Source organism: Sminthopsis crassicaudata, chromosome 2, assembly GCF_048593235.1.
Source record: "Sminthopsis crassicaudata isolate SCR6 chromosome 2, ASM4859323v1, whole genome shotgun sequence".
Lineage (NCBI taxonomy): Eukaryota > Metazoa > Chordata > Mammalia > Dasyuromorphia > Dasyuridae > Sminthopsis > Sminthopsis crassicaudata.
Genome location: NC_133618.1, coordinates 466,912,198 through 466,933,975, shown reverse-complemented (window position 1 = coordinate 466,933,975; position 21,778 = coordinate 466,912,198). Strand labels below are relative to the sequence as shown.

General features: G+C 36.1%; 1 protein-coding gene across 3 annotated transcripts in view; it reads left to right on the top strand.

The window, feature by feature from the left end:
• Window positions 1-21,778, top strand: part of NR6A1 (nuclear receptor subfamily 6 group A member 1) — a 250,333-nt gene that overhangs the window by 199,905 nt on the left and 28,650 nt on the right. For all 3 annotated transcript variants that reach the window (XM_074293063.1, XM_074293064.1, XM_074293062.1), the window contains 3 exons: window positions 2,326-2,568; window positions 15,244-15,299; window positions 17,581-17,735. In XM_074293063.1, the coding sequence (XP_074149164.1) occupies window positions 2,326-2,568; window positions 15,244-15,299; window positions 17,581-17,735 (454 nt within the window). The remainder of the gene's footprint in view (window positions 1-2,325; window positions 2,569-15,243; window positions 15,300-17,580; window positions 17,736-21,778) is intronic.

Genomic DNA, 21,778 nt, shown 5'->3' with positions numbered 1-21,778 from the left:
TTGTAGGCAGCAGGGACAGAACTGGTAGATTGGGAGAAACTGATGAGATAATGATAAAAACTTAAGGGGATTGGGGGGGATCAAGAATGCATATCTATATGTCTTCCTCTAGAGGTTTGCCTTGGCTAGGTATGGGGAATAAACAGAAAATGTCCCGAGCCAAGAGAAAGAATGTTTTGTTCATGAAATAGCAAGGAGGCAAAATGTTTTTGGATTGAAAGATATGTGAGGTGGGGTGGCTAGGTGGTGCAGTGGATAGAGCACCAGCCCTGAATTCAGGAGGACCCGAGTTCAAATGTGGTCTCAGACACTTAACTCTTCCTAGCTGTGTGACCCTGGGCAAGTCAATTAACCCCAGCCTCAGGGGGGAAAAAAACAAACAAAAAGAAAGAAAGAAAGGGCATGCAAAGTGTAAGAAAATTGTAGAGGAAGGCAGCTGAATTGTATAGAGCTTTGAATGTCAAATAGAGGATGTTGCATTTGATCCGGGAGATCTTAGAGAGTTTCATACATATATTCTGTGAGTGATACAGTCAGATCTGTGACTTTAGGTGATCACTTTATAGCTCAATGGAAGATGGACTAAAGTGGGGAAAGACTTGTGGCAAGTTGATTGCCCCTCCTCCCATCTAGCTATGGCAGTCGTTCAATTAGGAGATAATGGAGGCCTGTACTGGGGTGTTTTTAGTATCAGAGGAAACATATTTGAGAGACATTGAAAAGGTGAAATCAGCAAGCCTTGGAAACAGATTGGGGTTGGGAAAACAAGGGGAACAAGTGAGAAAGATAGGGAGGTGTTGAAGATGAAACCTAGGTAAGTCTGTGTGACTGGAAGAATAATGTATGCTTTAGGAATATGTAAGGGAGACGGAATTGGGGAAAAGATAATGAGTTTCATTTTGAACATATTAAGTTTAAGATATATATCTAGGTAGGTAGATTTGGGAATCAACAAATAGAAGATAATTAAATACATAGGAACTGATAAAATCACTAATTAAAATAGTATAGAGGAAGAACAAGACATGATAGAAACCCCAACAGACTCCTATGGCTCAGAGGACATGTTCTGGAGAAGGATTCAACCAACCAAGGAAATCATTTTCCCAGTTCCTCAGGCTCCCAACCCAGGAATCATCTTGGATTCCTCATTATCTCTCACTCAGCCCCATATTCAAACTGTTGCCAAAACATGTTGATTTCATCTTTGCAATATCTCTGGAATACATCCCCTTCTCTCGCTAACACTGACACCACTCTAATATAGATCATTATCACTTCACACCTGGATTATTTCGATAATCTTTTGGTAGGTCAGCCTATTCTCAAGTCTCTTCACTCCATCCTACATTCAACCTAAAGCACAGGTCTGGTCATAGCAGTCCCCTAAACTCCAGTATATCTATGATCCTGTTGTTTCTTGGATCAAATACCAAAATGCTCTGTTTGGAATTCAGAGCTCTCCAGAACCTAGTCCCCTCTTAATTTTTTAGTTTTCTTATATTTTATTCCCTTCCATATATTTTTAGATTCAGTTACACTGGCACATTGCTGTTCTGTGAACAAGACATTCTATCTCTGAGCTCCAGGTAGTTTATCTGGCTATCTACCTGTGCTTGAAACACTCCCCCTCTTTTGTTCCTCTGCTTCTACTGACTTCTTGAGCTTCTTTTAAGTCCCAATTGAAATGCCAACTTATACAGAAAGCCTTCCTGGACCCTTCTTAATTCCAGGTCCTCTCCTCTGATAATGATCTCCTATGTATGGTATATAATACATATATGATATGTATGGCATATAGCTTGCTTTGTTTATATTTGTTTGCATATTGTCTCCCCTATGAGGTTTTAAAAGTTCGTTAAAGAAGACATTATTTCTTGCCTCATATCCTCAGTGCTTAGCAGAGTGCCTGTTTCATATAGGCTCTTAAATGTTTAGTTTATTAATTAATTGATCAGCATTGTCTTAAGTCAAAGAAAAATCAAGAAGACTGAGGATTGAGAAAAGGTTATTTGATTTGGCACTTAAGAATTCTTTGGTGACTTTAGAGGGAATAATTTCAATTGAATGATGAGGCTGGAAACATAATCGAAATGGATTAAGAAGAGAAGTAGAGACTAAAGAGTTTTCTCACAAAATGCAGGAGAGTCATAGTCTTTTTTGAAGAGGTAGGGCAAACAATCATTGGATTTTCCAGAGTACGTACCAGACTCTGGCATTTCCTTAAATTTGGGATGGGATTCTTGGGGGAGAAATACCTGGGGCAATACCATGCTCTTTAAATCTTTGTTTAGCTCTTTTTACCGTGAACTTTTTTTTCTTAAGTTTCTGTTTCAGATGATCGAGCCGAACAAAGAACTTGTCTTATCTGTGGAGACAGAGCTACAGGATTGCACTATGGTATCATTTCCTGTGAAGGCTGCAAAGGGTTTTTCAAGAGGAGCATTTGTAACAAGCGGGTATACAGATGCAGTCGTGACAAGAATTGTGTTATGTCCCGGAAACAGCGGAATCGATGTCAGTATTGCCGCCTGCTCAAGTGCCTGCAGATGGGGATGAACAGGAAAGGTAAGAGACGCTATGTGGGCACACAATTCTCTCTAGTGTTAGGTTCTTTCTAACACACAATATCCTGCGTCCTCCTGATCCATGTGCTGATTGTGGAATTTAAGAACTGGATAAGATCTTAGAGTACAATTCTTACCTTTGACCAAGAATTTTCTATATAGAGTTTTGTGTAGCCTTTTTTTTGAAGACCTCATCTCCTAGAAGAAGCTCATTCCAATTACTTTCATCATTAGCAAGGTTTTCCTACTTGCAATTAAAGTGTACCTTTTTATAACTGGAAACCCTTAGTTCTGACTTCCAGGACCAAGTACAAGAAATATCCCTCTTTAATATTACTTAAAGGCAGTTAGTTACCTGTGTTGTCTTTCTAGGATTTCTTTCCAGATCCTTCAACTGATCTCCATTATGCATGTTTTCTAATCCTCTTATGATCTTGGCTCAGTTTGTCTTGTCTTTTCTAAAATTTGATTCCCAGAACATTTGTATTCTCTGTGTGGTCTGACAAGAGCAGAATACACTTAATGCTATTTGCTCCCTTGTTAAGCTCTCTCTTGATGTAACCAAGGATAACAGTAGCTTTTTTTGGCTATCATGTCATATTATTGATTCATGCTTATCTTGTAGTCCAGTAAAATACCTGATCTCTTTTATAGGATTCTGCATCCTGCATTTGTAAAACTGATTTTTGAACCTGTCATACTTTTTAACATTTATTTTTATTAACTTTCGATTTGGCCCATTAAGATTCTGATTTTATTGTCCCTAACCTTCCAAACTTCATATCATTAGAAAATTTGACAAGACTTTTGTGCCTTCACACATGTCACTGATTAAAACGTTGATCATATAAATTCAAGCTTAGATCTCTCTCTCTCTTTTTTTTTTAATAGTTTTTATTTACCAGATATATGCATGGGTAATTTTACAACATTGACAATTGACAAACCTTTTGTTCTAAATTTTCCCCTCCTTCCTTCCCCCATCATCCCATGGCAGGTTGATCAATACATGTTAAATATGTTAAAGTACAAATTAAATACAATATATGTATAATGTCCAAACAGTTGTTTTGCTGCACAAAAATAATCGGTCTTTGAAATAGTGTACAATTAGCCTGTGAAGGAAATCCAGAATGCAGGTGGACACAAATAGAGAGATTGGGAATTCTGTGTAGTGGTTCATAGACATCTCCCAGAGTTCTTTTAGCTGGTTCAGTTCATTACTGCTCTATTGGAACTGATTTGGTTCAGATCATTGTTGAAAATGGCCATGTCCAAGAGAATTTATCGTCATATGGTATTGTTGTTGAAGTATACAACAATCTCCTGGTCCTACTCATTTCACTCAGCATCAGTTCATGCAAGTCTCTCCAGGCCTTTCTGAAATCATCCTGTTAGTCATTTCTTACAGAATAATAATATTCCATAATATTCATATACCACAATTTATTCAGCCATTCTCCAATTGATGGGCATCCACGTAGTTTCCAGTTTCTGACCACCACAAAGAGGGCTGCCACAAACATTCTTGCACATACAGGTCCCTTTCCCTTCTTTAAGATCTCTTTGGGATATAAGTCCAATAGTAACACTGCTGGGTCAAAGGGTATGCACAGTTTGATAACTTTTTGAGCATAGTTCCAAATTACTCTCCAGAATGGCTGGATGTATTCACAATTCCACCAATAATGTGTCAGTGTCCCTGTTTTTCCACATCCCCTCCAACATTCTACATTATCTTTCCCTGTCATTCTAGCCAATCTGACAGGTGTGTAGTTGTCTTAATTTGCATTTCTCTGATTAGTAATGACTCTTTTCATATGGCTAGAAATAGTTTCAATTTCTTCATCTGAGAATTGTCTGTTCATATTCTTTTACCATTTATCAATTAGAGAATGATTTGATTCTTACACATTACAGTCAATTCTCTATATATTTTGGAAATGAGGCCTTTATTGGAACCTTTGACTGTAAAAATGTTTTCCCAGTTTATTGTTTCCCTTCTAATCTTATCTGCAATAGTTTTGTTTGTACAAAAACTTTTCAACTTGATATAATCAAAGTTTTCCACTTTGTGATCAATAATGATCTCTAGTTCTTCTTTGGACATAAATTCCTTCCTCTTCCACAGGTCTGAGAGGTAAACTATCCTATGTTCCTCTAATTTATTATTAAATTTATGCCCTAAAGTTATTGATTATTTTGTCCTTTCTTAGCCAATACCAAATGGTTTTGGTAACCGCTGTCAAGCTTAGATCTTTAAGGCACCCATGACTTTTTCTAGGTTGATGTCCTAATATTAATTGATATGTATCTAGTTCTTTCCTTCTTCCTGATTTCATTAACACTATGAATCCCTCTCAATAAAGAACTTGCTTTAACAATGCAGATCAGCAACTAATATGCAATGTATAGTTTTAGAAACTGCTGTTAAGTGATTTGCCCACTCTCACACAGCCAGTATATGTTAGACTTTCCTCACTGAACAAAGTAGGTTTTCCTCACTCAGAGGCCAGTCACTATCCACTACACCAAACCTTCTTAAACTATGGGTCATGACTCTATATGGGGTCACTTAACTGAATGTGAGGGGGAGGGTCTTGGAAAATTTAGCAATGGTAAAACATATCATATATTTCACTAAGATTTAATTCTTTATGTAAAAATAAACAAGTGCAATCCAATTCATTAGTTGCAAATTTTCTTTTAATTTTTATAAATGGCAAAATTATATGTATACCAAAGAATTGTTTTGAAATAAATTCCCTAATGATTTTTTATCAGTAAATATTTCATTTGCATACCTATTTTATATGCTTCTAAACCTGGAGTCACATAAAAATTTCTTGGGCATAAAAAGAGGTTGCAAGTGGAAAGAGTTTAAGAAGCTCTGCACTACACCATGCTGTCCCTCCCATTTGAAACACAAGAATAGCATACAAAACCATATAATTTGCTTTGCCATGATCTTAGTAAACTATGTCTGTAACAGCCCCTTGTTATACAATCTACCCTATAAGAAAAGGAAATAAAATTAATCTGGCATGAATTGCTAGGCCAGCTTTTAATGATCACTATTGTCGAAATATTCAGAAATCATCTTAATAATATGTTTTGGAATTTAGAATAAAAAAAAAACTCTAGCTCGTTTGCCTCTGATTTGCAGATTCTACCCTTTTCCTTTTTTAAAAAATAGAGTCATTTATCGTTCTCTATTCCTGCAAAATCACCTCTTTTCCCTATATTCCAAGATGCATAATAACAGCTCAGAAATTATATCTTCTTGAAAGTAATTTTTATAGGTCTGGTGACTTGAAACTCTGAGAACTATTAAATACTAGATTTTTGCTCTGTCCTTTCCATTCCAAAAATCTTTGCTCCTTGGAAGAAAAAATAAAAGCAGAATAAAAAGTTGAGTAGTGTGCTAACTTCTTAGTTTTTTCTTATCAGTCTGTCTGTCCTAAATGGCAGCATTCTCTTTCCTGTGATCCTTTTTTGGTCCATTCCAAATTTTTTTCTGTTGTTCTTCATGTTCCTTGCGATTCTTAGCTTATGTTGTGCATTAAGATTGCAGATACATTCTTACTAGGACCATGCTTTTCCTTTGTGTCCATTCTCAGTTGTTTGCAGTAGCTTCCATATTCTGTGTAAGCCATTTTAAAATCTGAATTTGATGAGCTGCATGTGTAGTCACACTTTTTAGTCTTTTGAGGCAGCACCTGCTTTTTCTCCTTGTTGGGAGACTTTCTCAGAAGTCCCATTCTCAAACCTCTTGAGCCCGCTTCCTTTTCCTCTGCTTCTACCTATGAGTCTGTGAAATCTTCTCCCACAATTTAGGGTACACATGCATCATCCTTTTCTTTCCTAGCACAGAAGCTAATGAAATGATCATGTACTCCCAAGGTTCCTGTTTTTTCTAAGGTAATTCTTTGTTAGAATTAAGTAAGTGTATTTCTTCTTTCACTTCTTGAAGGATGAAGTTTTAACTAATGAAGTTCACATATTTATCAGCTGTTCCAGTTAGTATAGAGTGAAAGAAAGAAAACACCCCCAAATACCTAGATGGTTGAAGATTCTAAATTACACATCTAATTCATGTTCTAGAGGTCTGTAGTCAAGTTTTAGAGCATCATTTTTTTTAATCTGTTGCTCCTCCAAAATGCTTTCCAAAGTTTCTTCCATATACATAGTTCATGTGCTGAAGAATGTTTCTACTTAGTTCTTAATGGTCTATGCTTTAAAGTCCTTTCTAGCTCTAACATTTGTCTGTTATAAATTTCCTTTCAGGTCTAATGATCTCTGTGCTAGCATTCTGTACAAAGATTCTATATAGGGGAACTCCTTAGGCAGCCAATAATTTCCTCAACAAATATTTCTTAAGTGCCCTCTATCAACAAGGAACTGTGCTGGAAAAATACAAATCTTCTGGCTTCAGCTTAGGAGAAGGGAAGATCAGGAAAGTCCTCCTAGAGGAAGTGGCCTTTGAAAGGGGCCTCAAAGAATTGGAAAAGTAACTGACAAATACAGCTTGGAAGTGGTAACAGAGTGGCTCTCAGAAGGCAAAGAGCATTTCATTTGGGCAGAAGCAGATAGTTCATGAATAAGTGGTGGAAAATAAGAGTAAAGAAAAATTGTGGAGAGCATTGAAGAATAGGATTAGGAGTCTGGACTTGATCCCATGGGAGTCATTTAAGATTTTGAATAGAAGAGTATATGATTAGAAACATGTATTAAGTTTATGTTGGTAGTTCATGTAAAGGACCAAATAAGGAAATGAAAGACTGGAGGCACTACTGAAACTAGTTGGGCTATTATCTATTTGTTAGGCCGGGACAGAGATAATAAGAGTTTGAACTGGGAGAGTGATCATTTGAATGGAGAGGAGTTGAATGGGAGTGATGTCATGTAGATAGAATGAATAGGACTATCTCAATTAAAATGTTAACATCTTAAGACAAGGGGTGTTTTGCTTTTGTCTTTATTATTTCCTTAGCATCTGTACAGTTTCTGGCACTTAGTAGATACTTTATAAATGTTTACTGCTTGGCTTCTTTGGTGACTGATTAGCTATGAAGAGTGAGAGGAAATGAAGAATTGAAGAATTTTATTTGATTGTTGTTCTCAGTCACGCCTTTTTCTTTCTGCCTTTTCTCCTTTCTTGGCATTACCAGAATTCTTATATTTATAGAGTTATATTTATAGAACGATTGCTTTTTTCATTATTTAATAGGCTTTTGTCCATCCCTGCTCTTTTTTGATCAAGACGTTTAAATAACAAAGAATGGGAATGTTATGTTTTCATTCATTGTAACTGATTTTAAAGTATCACCATCATTGAAACAAAAACCAAGTTAAGAAGGATGGTGCCCAGTGTATGCTAGGCAAAGTTGAGCTAAAGATTTTAAGAATATAAATGTGCTTTAGTCCTCTTCCAATAGTAACCCATTTATTATTAGGCTAATTCTCAGCTATCCTAATGTGGCTTTTATGTTCTAACACTACCACTTGAACACTGTGTATTCTATGTCATAAGTATAGAGAAAGCCTAGTACAGATAGCATTAATATTGGAGTCAGGGCATCTGGGTCCATATCCAGGCTCCATTTGGCAGAATTTTGTGATCTATAGGCAAATCTTTTTATTCCTCTGGACCTGGATTTCCTACTTTGCAAATTAGGCCTGAAAAATAGATTCCTTAAAAACTCACAACATTGCTTCAAAGAAAGAGGTAATCTTTGAAGTTGTGAAATATGTTATTGCTTTGTAATATATTTCCTGTTATGAAAACATTGCCACTTTTAATACTCTATTCTTAGACCCCAGTCAGAAATATAATTCTGTCCTCTAATGTTATAACTGATTCAGCTCAATTCAACAGGCATCCACTAGAATGTGTGATCTTTTTTCTTTTTCTTTTCTTTTTTTTTTTTTTTTTTAAATTTTTTTTCCCCCCCTGAGACTGGGGTTAAGTGACTTGCCCAGGGTCACACAGCTAGTTAGTGTTAAGTGTCTGAGACCAGATTTGAACTCTGGTCCTCCTAAATTCAAGGCTGGTGCTCTAAGCACTACGCCACCTAGCTGCCCCTTGTGATCTTTTTTCTGGGGAAACCCCCCAAAAAGATCTTCTGTAGTTTGCACTTGTTGTTATAGCTCTGTATGGGGTCCTAAATATATGTCTGAGATGCCTTCCTATTGAGAAAGTTTGAAATCTTCTTTTCTTCAATCCAAGAAACATTTATTAAAAGCCTACTATGTGCAAAGCACTATACTAGGCACTCAGAATAAAAAAGTGGAATGAAAGAGAATCTCAAGCTTCAAGAAGATTATATTCTACTCATGCTAAACACTTCCAGTTTCTTCTGTTAATCCTGATGATCTCCAATTCCTTCAATATCTTGGTCACCCTTTTCTGAACATGTTTTAACTTTGTTGATACTAATGCCCTTTTTAGATGTAATGCAGAGACCTGTATGCTAAAGAGGTGATCTGACCTTGGCAGATTGCTGTGGCTTATCACATCTTTCTTTGGGGATGAGGCCTGACTGACCATTAGCTTCTTGCTGTTATATTTTAAGTTCACTAAAACTTCAAGATCCTTCCTTATTGGAATGGTTATCTAGCCTTATCTTTCCCATAATTCTAGTTATTAGAGTCTTTTTTTGGGGGGGTGTAGAATTTAATTCTGTTCTCCATAATATTAGCTATCCTAGTTCCATAGCTATAAAATTAACTGTTCCATCTGCATAATAATCCCTGGTCATTGATAAAAATGTTAAGTAGCCCAGGGTGAAACACAGATAATAAAACCTCACTAAAGACCACCCTTCAAATTAATATCAGCTCATTCATGATTATTCTTCCCTTTAGTCAGTGAACTTCATAGTACTATCATCTAACCTACATTTCTCCATCATATCCACAAGAATACTATGAAAGATTATGTCAAAAGCCTTGACAGGATCTAGGAATATTATGTCCAAGGATCTTTTAATCAAGTAGCCTTTATTTAAAAAAAATTTTTTTTAATTTGCTTGTCACTAGGTTCTAAGTATCAGAAACTAGATTAGATTTAGGTCATCCATTTATAAGTCCAAAAGTAGGACATATGTGTTTACATCTTTAAGATATGATGTTATAGGCAAAGGTGCTGAGATGAAATGATGATTGCATTGGCAATGTGATTACTGCCAATTAAATTTTCATATAGGTGTCCATTTCTTGGCTAAGGAATTCAGGAAGGGCTTGTTCCCCATGACTTACAGAAACTCACTGTTGTTTGGATTCTTAATAACAAGAGTTATTCATTCACGAGATGTGTTTTTTGTTTTTTGGTTCAGCAATGATAACAATAACTGATATTTACATATTGCTTAAGGTTTGCAAAATATTTTGCATCTGTTGTCATTTCAAGGTTCCTAACCCAGTGAGGTGGATATTATAAATTATTTGCGTTTTACTGATTAGAAAATCAGAGTTTAAAGATATTAGGTGATAGCAGTAAATGCCACACTCAGGTTTTGAATCCAAGTCCTCCCAATTCCAGATTTAATACTCAATGAATTTTACCCACAGAGAAAGTTAGAAAACCAGAACATAAAAGATCTTCCTCAATGCATTGTTCTTGCTCAGGGTCACTGATTTATCCAAAGGGACTGACATCAAGTGTTCTTACTAGTCCTATAAAGATGAGTTCCTTCTCCTATCTCTTCCTGATAAGACTGGTTAGTTACTGAAAAAAGGACTTTGGATTTGTTTTGATAAACCAGTGCATTAGAATGGAATTAGCACTGGACTTTAAGAACCATAGAATTTGAAGCTCTAAAAGCCCTTACATCTTGAATCCTCTCCACTCATTTTACAAAGAAACAAAGGCCCTGAAATTACAAATCCTTAAGGCAACCATACTTTTCTCCAGTCCTTCACTGTCTTTGCATCCGACCATTCAATTAGTTCCAAACCTAGCTCTTTTAACTCCTGATCAAATGCTGGGCTTTTTCTGTTATATCATACTGCCTTGGGATATGTAAACTAGGGTGGACATGTCAGCTCTCCTTATGATTAGGGGATAAAAGGGAATTCAAACTAGGAAAGATCTTACAGATCATCTCTTTCAATGTCTTCATTTACAGAAGAGGAAATTGAGTTCTAGAGAGGGTAAAATAACTCCCTATTGTCAGAGAGTAAACTGTAAAATGTCCTTTTGGCAATAAGTTTCCCCTTTCTGGACATTAGTTTCTTCATCTGTAGATTGGGATACCAATATTGGCATTTCATATTTCATATGGTTGATGTGAGTAAAGGGCTGTGTCTAGATGAGGCCCAGAAAGGAAGGAGTAACTCACCTACAGCCATATCACTGGTCTGTGGCAGAGCCAGAACTCTTGTACCCAAATCTAGTAATTGTGCTTTTATAAGCTGCCTCTCCAGAGCCTCAGTCACCTTGTAATATCTTGCTAACTGTGCCACTCATTCACTCCCTCTTCTTCTAGTTTATGTTGAGTCTTTACACTTCCGTTACTTGCCTTTACTGCCTGGCTTCTTGTAAAGATTTGTCATTTATACTTCAGAAATTGGCAAATACTAGCATTCCAAGGTTTGATTTAATGTTTTAGTTTTGTTTGGATTTAGGAGAGGAAAGTAACAGAAAATATGTTAATAATGCAGATTAAACCTAATGACGGATAATGCAAACATTCTCTTTTCCCCTACAGTTCTACAACTGGTTGTTAAAACATTTACCAGCACACTTCTGCTATTAGGTTTTAGTGGCTGCAACACAATCTGCCTAGTTTCACAGTTTGGGAAGGTTGGTTTTTTTTTTTCCTTCTTGTGCTAAATTATATTTGTTTTTGGGGAAGAAAGGGGTAAACTAACATTTCTCCCCTTGTTATAAAAGAGGAGAGTAGAGAAGTGGTGGGCAATGTCCCCCATTTTGGCAGAGAATACAAAAACCTAACAATAATTTGCCTATTTGTAGCTGACAGAGAGAAACACTGACATCTCCTGGTCATTGCCAAGAAGGCAAAACTGAAAACATAATGAGTATTTTAACTGGATCTACTCGGTAGTGGCACTAACCATTTAACATTTGAGCTAGTAAAGACCTAGACTACAAAGTGTTAGAGGAAGAAGGGACTTTGAAACATACATCATATGTTGGAGTTGAGAAGAACCTTGAACCATAGAATATTAGAGCAGAGAACAAAGAATGATAATATTGGAAGAGAGACTTAAATTCTTCTAAAATGTTAAAACTGGCAAAACTCCCTTAGAACACAGAATGTTAGAGTTTTAAAGTATCTGAGCAGTCTTATCCCATAATTTTGCTACTAAAGAAACTGAGGCTCAGGAAGATAAAATGATTTACCTAAAATAGCAGAAAATTTGTAGCAGAGATAAGATTGCAGCAGCAGGTCCCCTGGAATTTTTCCATTATTTCTACCATATTACCTCCAAAATAAAAACTTTTTTTTCCTACTCCTTCTGGGAACCCATTCACATAATAAAGGTTCTTAGTAATTGAGTTATTGATCAGCTACTTAGACAGCTATCAAAAATTTCTAATGAGAGAAAGTGCACTAAATTTGGGTTTTCCTACCCATCAGGGTGCCTGTGATGCTGTTAGGTTGTCTATGAATTGAAGGTACTGTGGGTGTATGTAGTCTAGAGAAGCAGAATCATTGAATCAGATGGGGGTTCATTTCATTTATTGGTTAAAAATCTAAGAATTGATGTTAAAATTCAGTTCAACTTACCCTGGTCAGTAAGGATATATGAACAAATATTTTTCAAAAGAATTGAAAGAATATTCCAAATAATTTATAATACAGGAAATTCAAGCACTTAGCAAATTGATAAAGATGACACGATGGGAATAGTCAGTATTGGGAAAGTCATGAAAAGATGGGTACATGGAAGAAGTCTTGGGAAAGCTTTGCATTAATCTAGTCATTCTAGAAAGCAGTAACTTGCTCATCAGGTAGGGTCACACAACTAATAAATAAATGTCTGATACCAGTTCTAAATTCAGATCTTCTGACTACATCCAACTCTCTTCACTGCCCTGGGCATATGTTTTTATATACATAGTTATGTTGATGTTACATAATGTTGTGTTGTTTCAATCATGTCTAACTCTTCATAATCCTATTTAGGGTTCTCTTAGCAAAGATAATGGAGTGATTTGTCATGTTCTTCTCCACATACAAAGTTATACCTAACTGAATAATCATACTTCTACAAGAATTGAAACTCAGCTAAGGAGCTAGTTCTCTTACTGTCTCCAAGTTGTTCAAGTTGGTTTCAGAAATTAGAAGTTGAAAAGAATTTCATTTCAGCTTCACAGGAGCTTAAAGGAACAGACTAGACTGTTGGTTTTAGAAGCCAGTAGTTGGCACCTGTTTGTTCATGTTGAAACAAAGGTCATGAATACAAGAGAATTCAGTTTCAGGTGTAGTACCAGTGGCCTCAGGATTAGAAAACCTGGGTTTGACTTCTGACTACCCTCTTGCTAGCTCTGTGATCTTGAAAAAGTCATTTAGCCCTTTGGGACTCACTGTCCTCATTACTAAAGTGAAAGGGTTCTGATCTATGGAGCAGGGATAGCTGTCTGTAAATATCTAAAGAGCTTTACTAGTAGCAATAATAGTTTGATTTTCCTTTTATTTTTTTTTAAACATACTATTTTATTTTCCAATTATTTGTAAAATACTTTTCAGCATTTGTTTTTGTAAGATTTTGAGTTCCAAATTTTTTTTCTCCCATCTCCCTCTCCAAGTCAGCAGTCTGATATATAGGTTATACATATATAATCATTTTAAATATATTTCCATATTAGTCATGTTGTGAAAAATAATACAAACAAAAAGGGAAAACCACAAGAAAGAACTAACAAACCAAAGAAAGGTGAAAATAGATGTATTTAGTTCTCTGGTTTTGGATGATCTTTTTTATGGTAAATCTATTAGAATCAAATAGATCCGTTTTCTATAATACTTCATAGCTTACAAAAACTTTTCCCACAAAAACCTTATTATGAAAGTTCAGAAGTAGGTCTCTTTTCCAAGCTAAAAACTGCTAGATCTTTCTTTTAACCAGGGGAGCTAGAGGTTTTGAGATCACTGAAAGTAATTTCTAAAACCTAGGATCAGAACCCCTTTAGAAATTCTGAAGTAGCATAGACTTGCTGGTTTTGGCTTGAAAGAAGAAAAGACTTTATATAAAGTTAGCCAAGAGTGAATTAATAGGCTGCCTTAGAAAGTAATAAGTTCTATATAGCAGAAATTGCTATTCAGATACAGGTTAAATTAGTTCTCACAAATAATGTCCTTGGCTTTATCAAATGGCTTAAGATCAGAAACTGGTATTATTTTATCCTATCATTAGAAAATGAATTAACACCTAGTTTGCAAGTTTAACACCTTGATCCCTACCTCAGGGATCAAGGGACCTTTCCATCTACCTAACTTGCAGCTGAAACTTCTTATGGATATTGTCTCCCCCATTACAGTATATACCCTTAAGTCTGGTGTTTACCATGATACTTTGTACATAGTACTGAGCACAATTCTATATGTAGTAGACAGTTAACTGCTTATTGATATTGATTAAAGGGCAGCTAGTTGTAACAGATAAGAGCACTGGGCTTAGAGTCAGGAAGACCTGAGTTCAAAGCCAATGTAGGATGCTTACTGGCTGTGTGACCTTAAGCAAAGTACTTAACCTGTTTGCCTCAATTTTCACATCTTTAAAATGAGCTGAAGAAAGAAATAGCAAAATCCCTGCCAAGAAAACCCCAAATAGGGTCATCAAGAGACACAACTGAAAAACAACTCAACAACAAAAAGTAATTGATATTGGTTGATGGATATCCTGGTGAATATGGGAAAGATAAAAGAAGTATTGTTTATTCATTTACTGATCATCTGTTTTTATGTCAGACATTAAAATGCATGAGGCCAAGCCCTCAAGAAGCTTCTAGTTTTATAGGCTGGGAATAAATAGAAGCTCTAAAGCATTTTCTTCACAACCATGTTTAATATCTAATTTAAATGTTACCCCGGTTTTATTGAAAAAGAGATTGGGTAAGTATCTTGCTCAAGATCATAGATGGCAGGTAGCATATCTCTTAATTCTAATAATTTGTACAATAATAGACACCTTTTTTGTATCTTCATTTGCTGCTACAATTAAAAAAAAAAACAACAAACTATTCATAAACTATAATATAAAGATATTGAAGACTTCATCCCCTAATTAAATTAAAAAACACTGAGAATTTTTTTATTTGTTTTTTTAAACAAATTTCTTTATCTGTGTTTTTTATCTTCCTGATTCCCTCCTTTGCTTCACTTCCATGTATTTTTCTATGGACCTCTGTTCATTCTTCTTTAACAAGAAGGAATTTAGTAGGAAATCTGCTCCTGGCCCTCTGTGGCACTGTGCCCAAATGTTGCCTCCTTTAAGAGGCCTTTCCTGACTCTTCTGTTACATGTCCTGTGTTCTGGCATTTTATGTTTAAAGTCCTTCTCAGCTTCTTGAACTATTGGCCTCACAAGGTTGTTGTGAGGAAAATAATCTGTAAGTATAAAAGACTATAGAAAGAAATGTGGGCTGTTGTTATTATTCCAGATTTCTGGAGATGTTTCTAACTATTCTGACATCTGTTTCCTTTCAGCAATCAGAGAAGATGGCATGCCAGGAGGCAGGAACAAAAGCATTGGGCCTGTCCAGGTTGGTACTATGCCCTTACCTATCAAGCATCCTAAGGGCACTATGTCTTTTCCATCTGTTCATTCCCAGGCCTTGTGAATACATCTGTGCCAGAGTTTCCTCTCATGCCAGGGTACATGGAATAATTGCCTTTGCCCTCCAAAACATCCTTAAGATTTCTAATAGATACTGTGCCTGAGTCTTGTTGCAAAGCTTCTTCTTTTTTTTTTCCCCAGCGACTCTTAAGACCCTCTTAAGAGTTTATTTTCCGTTGTATGTGATCATAAGTAGCCTTGCCCTTCAGAAATTAGCAGAACTACTACTCAAGTTGTTCCAGGATATATAAAAACATTGATTGCAAACATAAATAGAAATCTGCTTAGCTCTGTTATGTTCTACCATCTCCTCAAGCTAAAATGAATTCCAGTAGTAGAAGGCTTATATTATATATGAGAAAAATTCTTAAATATTCCCTCATTCCCAGTGAACAGCCATCACTATCAAGTGCTTTTTGTGTGAATCAAATTATGTCATTATAGGTCATAGGATCTAGAAATGGAAAGGGACCTGAGAAATCAACTAATTGAACCATCTCATTTTACAGATGAGGAATTTGAGACTCAAACCCAAATCTTCTGCAGGCAAATCCATAATTCTTGTTGCTGTATCATACTGCCTCTGGAGACAATTAAAGACCCTAAGTTTTCTACATAATAATATATCAGGGGCTCTTATCTGTGTTTAATAAAATTTTAAATTATGTATTCTATTAACATGGAACTGAGAGCCAAGAAACCTAAGTTGGAATACTGGATCTGTCTGTGACCTAGCTACCTATGGAACATGAACAAATCAGTTCCTCACCCTAGGCTTTCATTTCTTCCTTTGTAACATGATGATTATCTCTGAGATTCCCTCTAGCTCTAATCTTGTACATTTTATAGTTAGGTCAAACATTTTATATTCTTTAAATTCTGTATTCTCCTTTCTTTTGTCTTCTTTCCCTTTCTTTTCCCCTTACTTGTTTTCCTTTCCTTTCCATTCCATTCCCCTTTCTTTTCTTCTCTTCCTTTCCTTTCCCCCACCTTTTTTTTTTTTTTTTTTAAGATAGGTCTTTCTATCTCACGTAAGCTAGAAATACAGAGACTGCTCACAGGCCTGATACCACTCTGATTAGCACAGGAAATTTGACCTCCTCAATGTCTAACCTTGGCTAGTTCACCCCTCCTAATACAACATGACGGCCACCTGCTTACTGGGTGATCTCCATATTAATGCCAGACTTAGTGTGGAGACCCAATCACCATAGTTCACTGCATTTCAAAACAACTGAACTTAGATCTGCCAGCCTCATCCTCCCTGGTAAACTGGAATTTATTGGCATGTGTCCCCACAATTGGGTATATTCAATGTTCTCAGCCTTCTACTGTCTCTTCCACTCTATAGTATTCATATAGCTCTAATGTTCCATGTTTTGAGGACCCTCCTAGTGTTAACATTGTATGATAAAAGGAATTGGCCTACTATGCCCTATGAAAGAAATTCCTTTCAAATGGGGCCCTGCAGTGTCCAGGGTGTCTGATATCATCTAGATATATAAACATACTAACATACCTTTTCACCACCCAAACATACTTGTAAATCACTTCACTATCTGATTGACAGGGCATGACTGTGCCTTCTGAAATGGAACAAGCCCTTCTGTTCCTGAAAAGTCTCCAATAAATCCTGTCATCACCTTGTCTTAAGTTGTTGCAAAGTGGGGAACCTAGTAAATGTCCTACTGATTGATGATACCATTTGTCTGGATGGGGCTTATAAAATGCTTTGTAATTTGTTCCCATAGCTTCTAGGCCCCCTAAGAAAAATTATTTGCTTTTTCTCTACATGTAACCAGAAAATAAAAGAAGAAACTGTGTAAATAAATAGCAGCGAGTTCATTTTTTTTTTTTAATTGTCAAATATCCCAGGAACCAACTATATAGTCAGTATAAAGACAAAATCCCACTCATGTCTGTCAATTCTCTGTTATTCTGGAGAGAGCTCTGGGTTGGAACTTGGGATACTTGGATTCTGATGGCAATGTTGGATTGGAGAACATCTGATGTTCTATGTTCAGAGATCTCTTTCAGTTCTAATATTATATATTCTCTTTTAGTTCTAGGTATTTTGTGTTGAGTATTCCAGTCTCGCTATTCCATATGGTGACATTTTTAACTCCTTCTATCTTTAACATCTTGTGTTAATATAACTATAAGCTGCATCCCCACAATAACATGTAATTTTTCATTTACTACCAAAGATATCAGAGGAAGAGATTGAAAGAATTATGTCTGGGCAAGAATTTGAGGAAGAGGCAAACCATTGGAGCACCAATGGAGACAGTGACCACAGTTCTCCTGGCAATGGAGTTTCTGAGAGCAACCAGCCTTCACCAGTTTCTACACTGTCCTCAAGGTGGGATCCTCTAAGAGAATATACTTTCCTGTTATTTTCTCAATGTCTGTAGTATTGAATTAATAATTCTTTAAGAATGGGACTCTAAAATTAGAAACTTTTTTGCCTACCTCATTTTGAGATAAAATGTTTAGCTAATAGATTCGCAATACCCTAAAAGAATTCACTTAACATTAGTATTTGGTTGTCTTGTTATCCATGGTAGTATGTAGTATGTTGTAGACCCTATTTAAGGTGACTGTAAGGGATACATTGAATGATGTATCTGGAGATTGGTTGGGGTGGGTTCTATAATTTGTAGCTTTGAATCTTCTGAATCTCAATTTCTTCAATAAAATAAAGACACTGAGTAAATAACATTCTCAGTTCTAACAGTTTTTCTAAGGTTCCAACTTAAATAATCTGTTCTAGCAGTCCTGGGTTTTGTTGTTGTTGCTGTTTGTTTTTTTAAGGTTCTCTGGCTTTAACATTGTATGTTTTATGGCCATTTCCATGAACTTATGTCTTTCTCCTTGTCATTTATAATTATGAGTTGGCAGTTCCTTGAAAATCTTTATTTTAAAAGAATTACATTTCTGGGTTGAAAATTTATGAAGTTTCTTATTAGAGATGGTATGGTCTACTTTGTAATTTATAGGAGTCTGGAAACTGGTTTCACTTGTGGACTTTCTCTGTGACCTTAGAGAAAGTATCTAAATGTTCTGTGTTTTTTCCTCTGTTATTAAGTGAAGTGGGATTTACTCTTATTTGAGTTGCTGTGTTGTAATAGAAAGAGTACTGGACTTGGAGTCAGAGGACTTGGGCTTAATTTCAAAACTTTGCTTCTTAAGAGCTCCATGAATTCAATGAACAAGTTACTTTATTTTTCTGAGCCTACATTTTTGTCTGTAAAATTTGCCATAATAATAATATTTGCCCTACCTAATTCAGAAAATTGTTCTGAAGAAAGCACTTTATAAATATAATGTTCAAAACCATTTATTAATAACGAGCAATAATTCTGAGCCAGGTAATGTCCTAAGAGTCATTGTGATCCACACAAAGCTGAATAAGACCAGAGTTCCTTCCTTTAAAGAGTTTATGGTCTAGTTGCAGAGACAAAATGGAAACACAAATAGAGATGAAAGTTAGAGGTGATTAATGCAAAAAAGAAGTCCAGACACATTGCTGTAAGAAATGGGAATTGGGGTGAGTTTTGAATCCTGCTAGCCCAGTCTAAGGATCAAGAAATATCCAAGAAGGTGGCCTTACTTACCAGGGCTGTCACATGAGCAGAACTTGGAAGAAAGAAATTATTTTAATATGTGAAAGTAGAACTGATGGAGGCAAGCACGATTAAGGACAAAGTTCATTCTTTGGGAAATAGCATAGAATAGGGAGACTTCAGATCAAAAAGGTGAGGGAGGGAGGATAATCCCATTCACCTAGGAAGTAACCTCCATTTCTGTAGCACTTTTAACATTTCCCCCTGTAAGGGAAATGGAAGAAGAAGGAAAGGGGAAAAACATTCATATAGCTCCTATGTGCAAGGTACTATCCTAAGCACTTTTTACCAATATTATCTCACATTATTCACAACAACCCTTGCTATTATTACCCCCATTTTATAGTGGAGGAAGCTGAGGCAGGCTGAGACTTGCTCATAGTCACAACCCTAGCACATGTCTGAAGCCAGATTTTAATTTAGGTCTATCCACTGCTTTACCAGATACCTAATGAAGTGTATGTAGGTTGCAGGAATGTATCACCCTTTTTTTACCGAATGGAATTTCCAACACGTTAACTAGCTTATGGCAAGATTCAGACTCAGATCTCTTGACTCCCAAGTACTGTTTTTTTCCATGTAGGTCTCTATAAATATTTATTAAGTTTCTACCATTTGTAATAGAGCCTACACAGTTCTGAGGATGCAAAGATTAAAGATGGTGGTCTGGTGGAAAGGGATAACGCATACACAATTAGTCTATTTTGAAAGTGATAAGAAAAGATGGGACAGAAAAGTTGGCCTTTAATGCCAGGCCACTGAATTTAACTTGATTTTTTTTTAGGCAATAGAGAATCATTCAAAGAAAAATAAAATTTGGCCCCTTTCTTAGGAGGTTTTATGATCTGCAGAGCACTTTACTGATTACTGCCTAAGAATTAAAGTGAATATTTCCTCCTTAGTTTTAACTGTGAAAATATAGAACTTTAGAGGGGTGGAATGGCCTGACAGAAACTTGGTTCAGGTAGTCATTCCCCCTAAATAGAGGCAGTCCTCATAGATGATGTCTCTTAAAAATATATATATATTTTTTAAAAAATGATGTCTCTAAGAGAAAAGGCTGTATAGATATACTCCTTTAAAAATAAACAAAACATTTGACTTTTATGCAAGTTAAATGTGGAGCTGGGGGAGCTATCACTTTTGATCAGTATTTGATCTGGGACCATTTTTGCTTCTTATGCAAATAGTGATGATGTGTAGAGCATCTCCTAGGTCCTTTCCAGCTCTAGTATTACATCAGTCTACTCTGCTCTGGAAAGAGTTTAGATTGAGGGAATTGGGGTGGGGAAATGAAAAGCTTGTGGAGTTGAACTACCCTTTTACCACTTCACACAAGCTAGGAAACTGAAACTCAAAGAAGTTTTACAATATGGGAGCTAAAATAACCTTATTGTAATGTATTACAACTTTGCAGTGGAACACTGGAGTGAAGACTTCATTTGCTTGAGAAAGAAACTCAGATACTTCCACACTAGTAGAACATTTCTTTTTTGGTGGGGGGGGGTGTCTTTTTTTTTTTTTTTCTTTATTAAAACTTTTTATTTTTCAAAACATATGTGTGTACAATGTGCTAACATTGCAGAAACTTGTGTTTCAATTTCCCCCCCTTCCCCCATGCCCTCCCCTAGATAACAAGTATTCTAATATATGTTAAACAGGATAGGATATGTTAAATCTAATATATGCATACATATTTATATAATTATCTTGCTGCACAAGAAAAATCAAATCAAATCAGAAAAAAATGAGAAAGAAAACAAAATGCATGCAAATAACAACAGAGAGAGTGAAAATGCTATGTTGTGATCCACACTCAGTTCCCCCAGGTCTCTCCGGGTATAGATGGCTCTGTTCATCACTGAACAATTGGAACTGGTTTGAATCATCTCATTATTGAAGAGAGCCACATTAGTAGGACATTTCTTGTCCACTTAAACCAATTAAATGGTTTATTATAGAAAAAGACAATTCATTAATGACCAATTGGGCCCTGTGCCGGGTTTCAAAAGAAGGAAACAGGCCCTGTCTACAAGGACCTTATTTCCTAAGATGAAAAACAATATGGACTTTATAAATAAGCATATAAAGATAAAAACAGAGTAATTGGAAAGAAGGGTTACTTCTGAAGTAGCTGGGGGACCAAGGATGGTTGCATCTTGAAGGAAGAGAGAATCTCTGAGGTCAAGAATAGGAGGGGACTGCACAGCTAGTGCAAGGACAGGGAATAGAGCAAAGGCTAGTTTGCCTAGATCACAAAGGACAGGATGAAGAATATTGTTCGGATTGTGAAGATAAGTTTAATGTTTATCTTAGAAATAAAGGGAGACTGTGCAATGGTATGGTCAGGTCTGCATTTAAGGAAAGCTCCCTGGAAGGACTCCAGTGGAGAAGGATCTGAGATGGGAAGAAAAAAAAGGTTTAAAGGAATTATAGTGACGAAAGTGCTTTGTAAACTTTAAAACTCTAAATATGTGTCTAAGTACTTTTGATCTTTCAAAAGGAGCTTGGTTTTTTCACTTCATCATGGGGAAGATCATTGTGTCTGTCCTAGTTCTAACTGCTCACTAGCCAGGACTTTCAGAAAGTCATTTCTGCCCTTTGGGCCTCCGTTTCTTCATCTTCCCCTTTCAGCTCTAAAACCTAAGAAAGAATTGGGCCTCCTGATTCCCATTTGAAACCTCTTCTCATCACACATGTCTGCTTATATCCTTCCTGGGCAGGTGCCAAGGACAAATGCACTGCTATGATGTGTGCTTCATTCTTTCAAGTGGAGTAA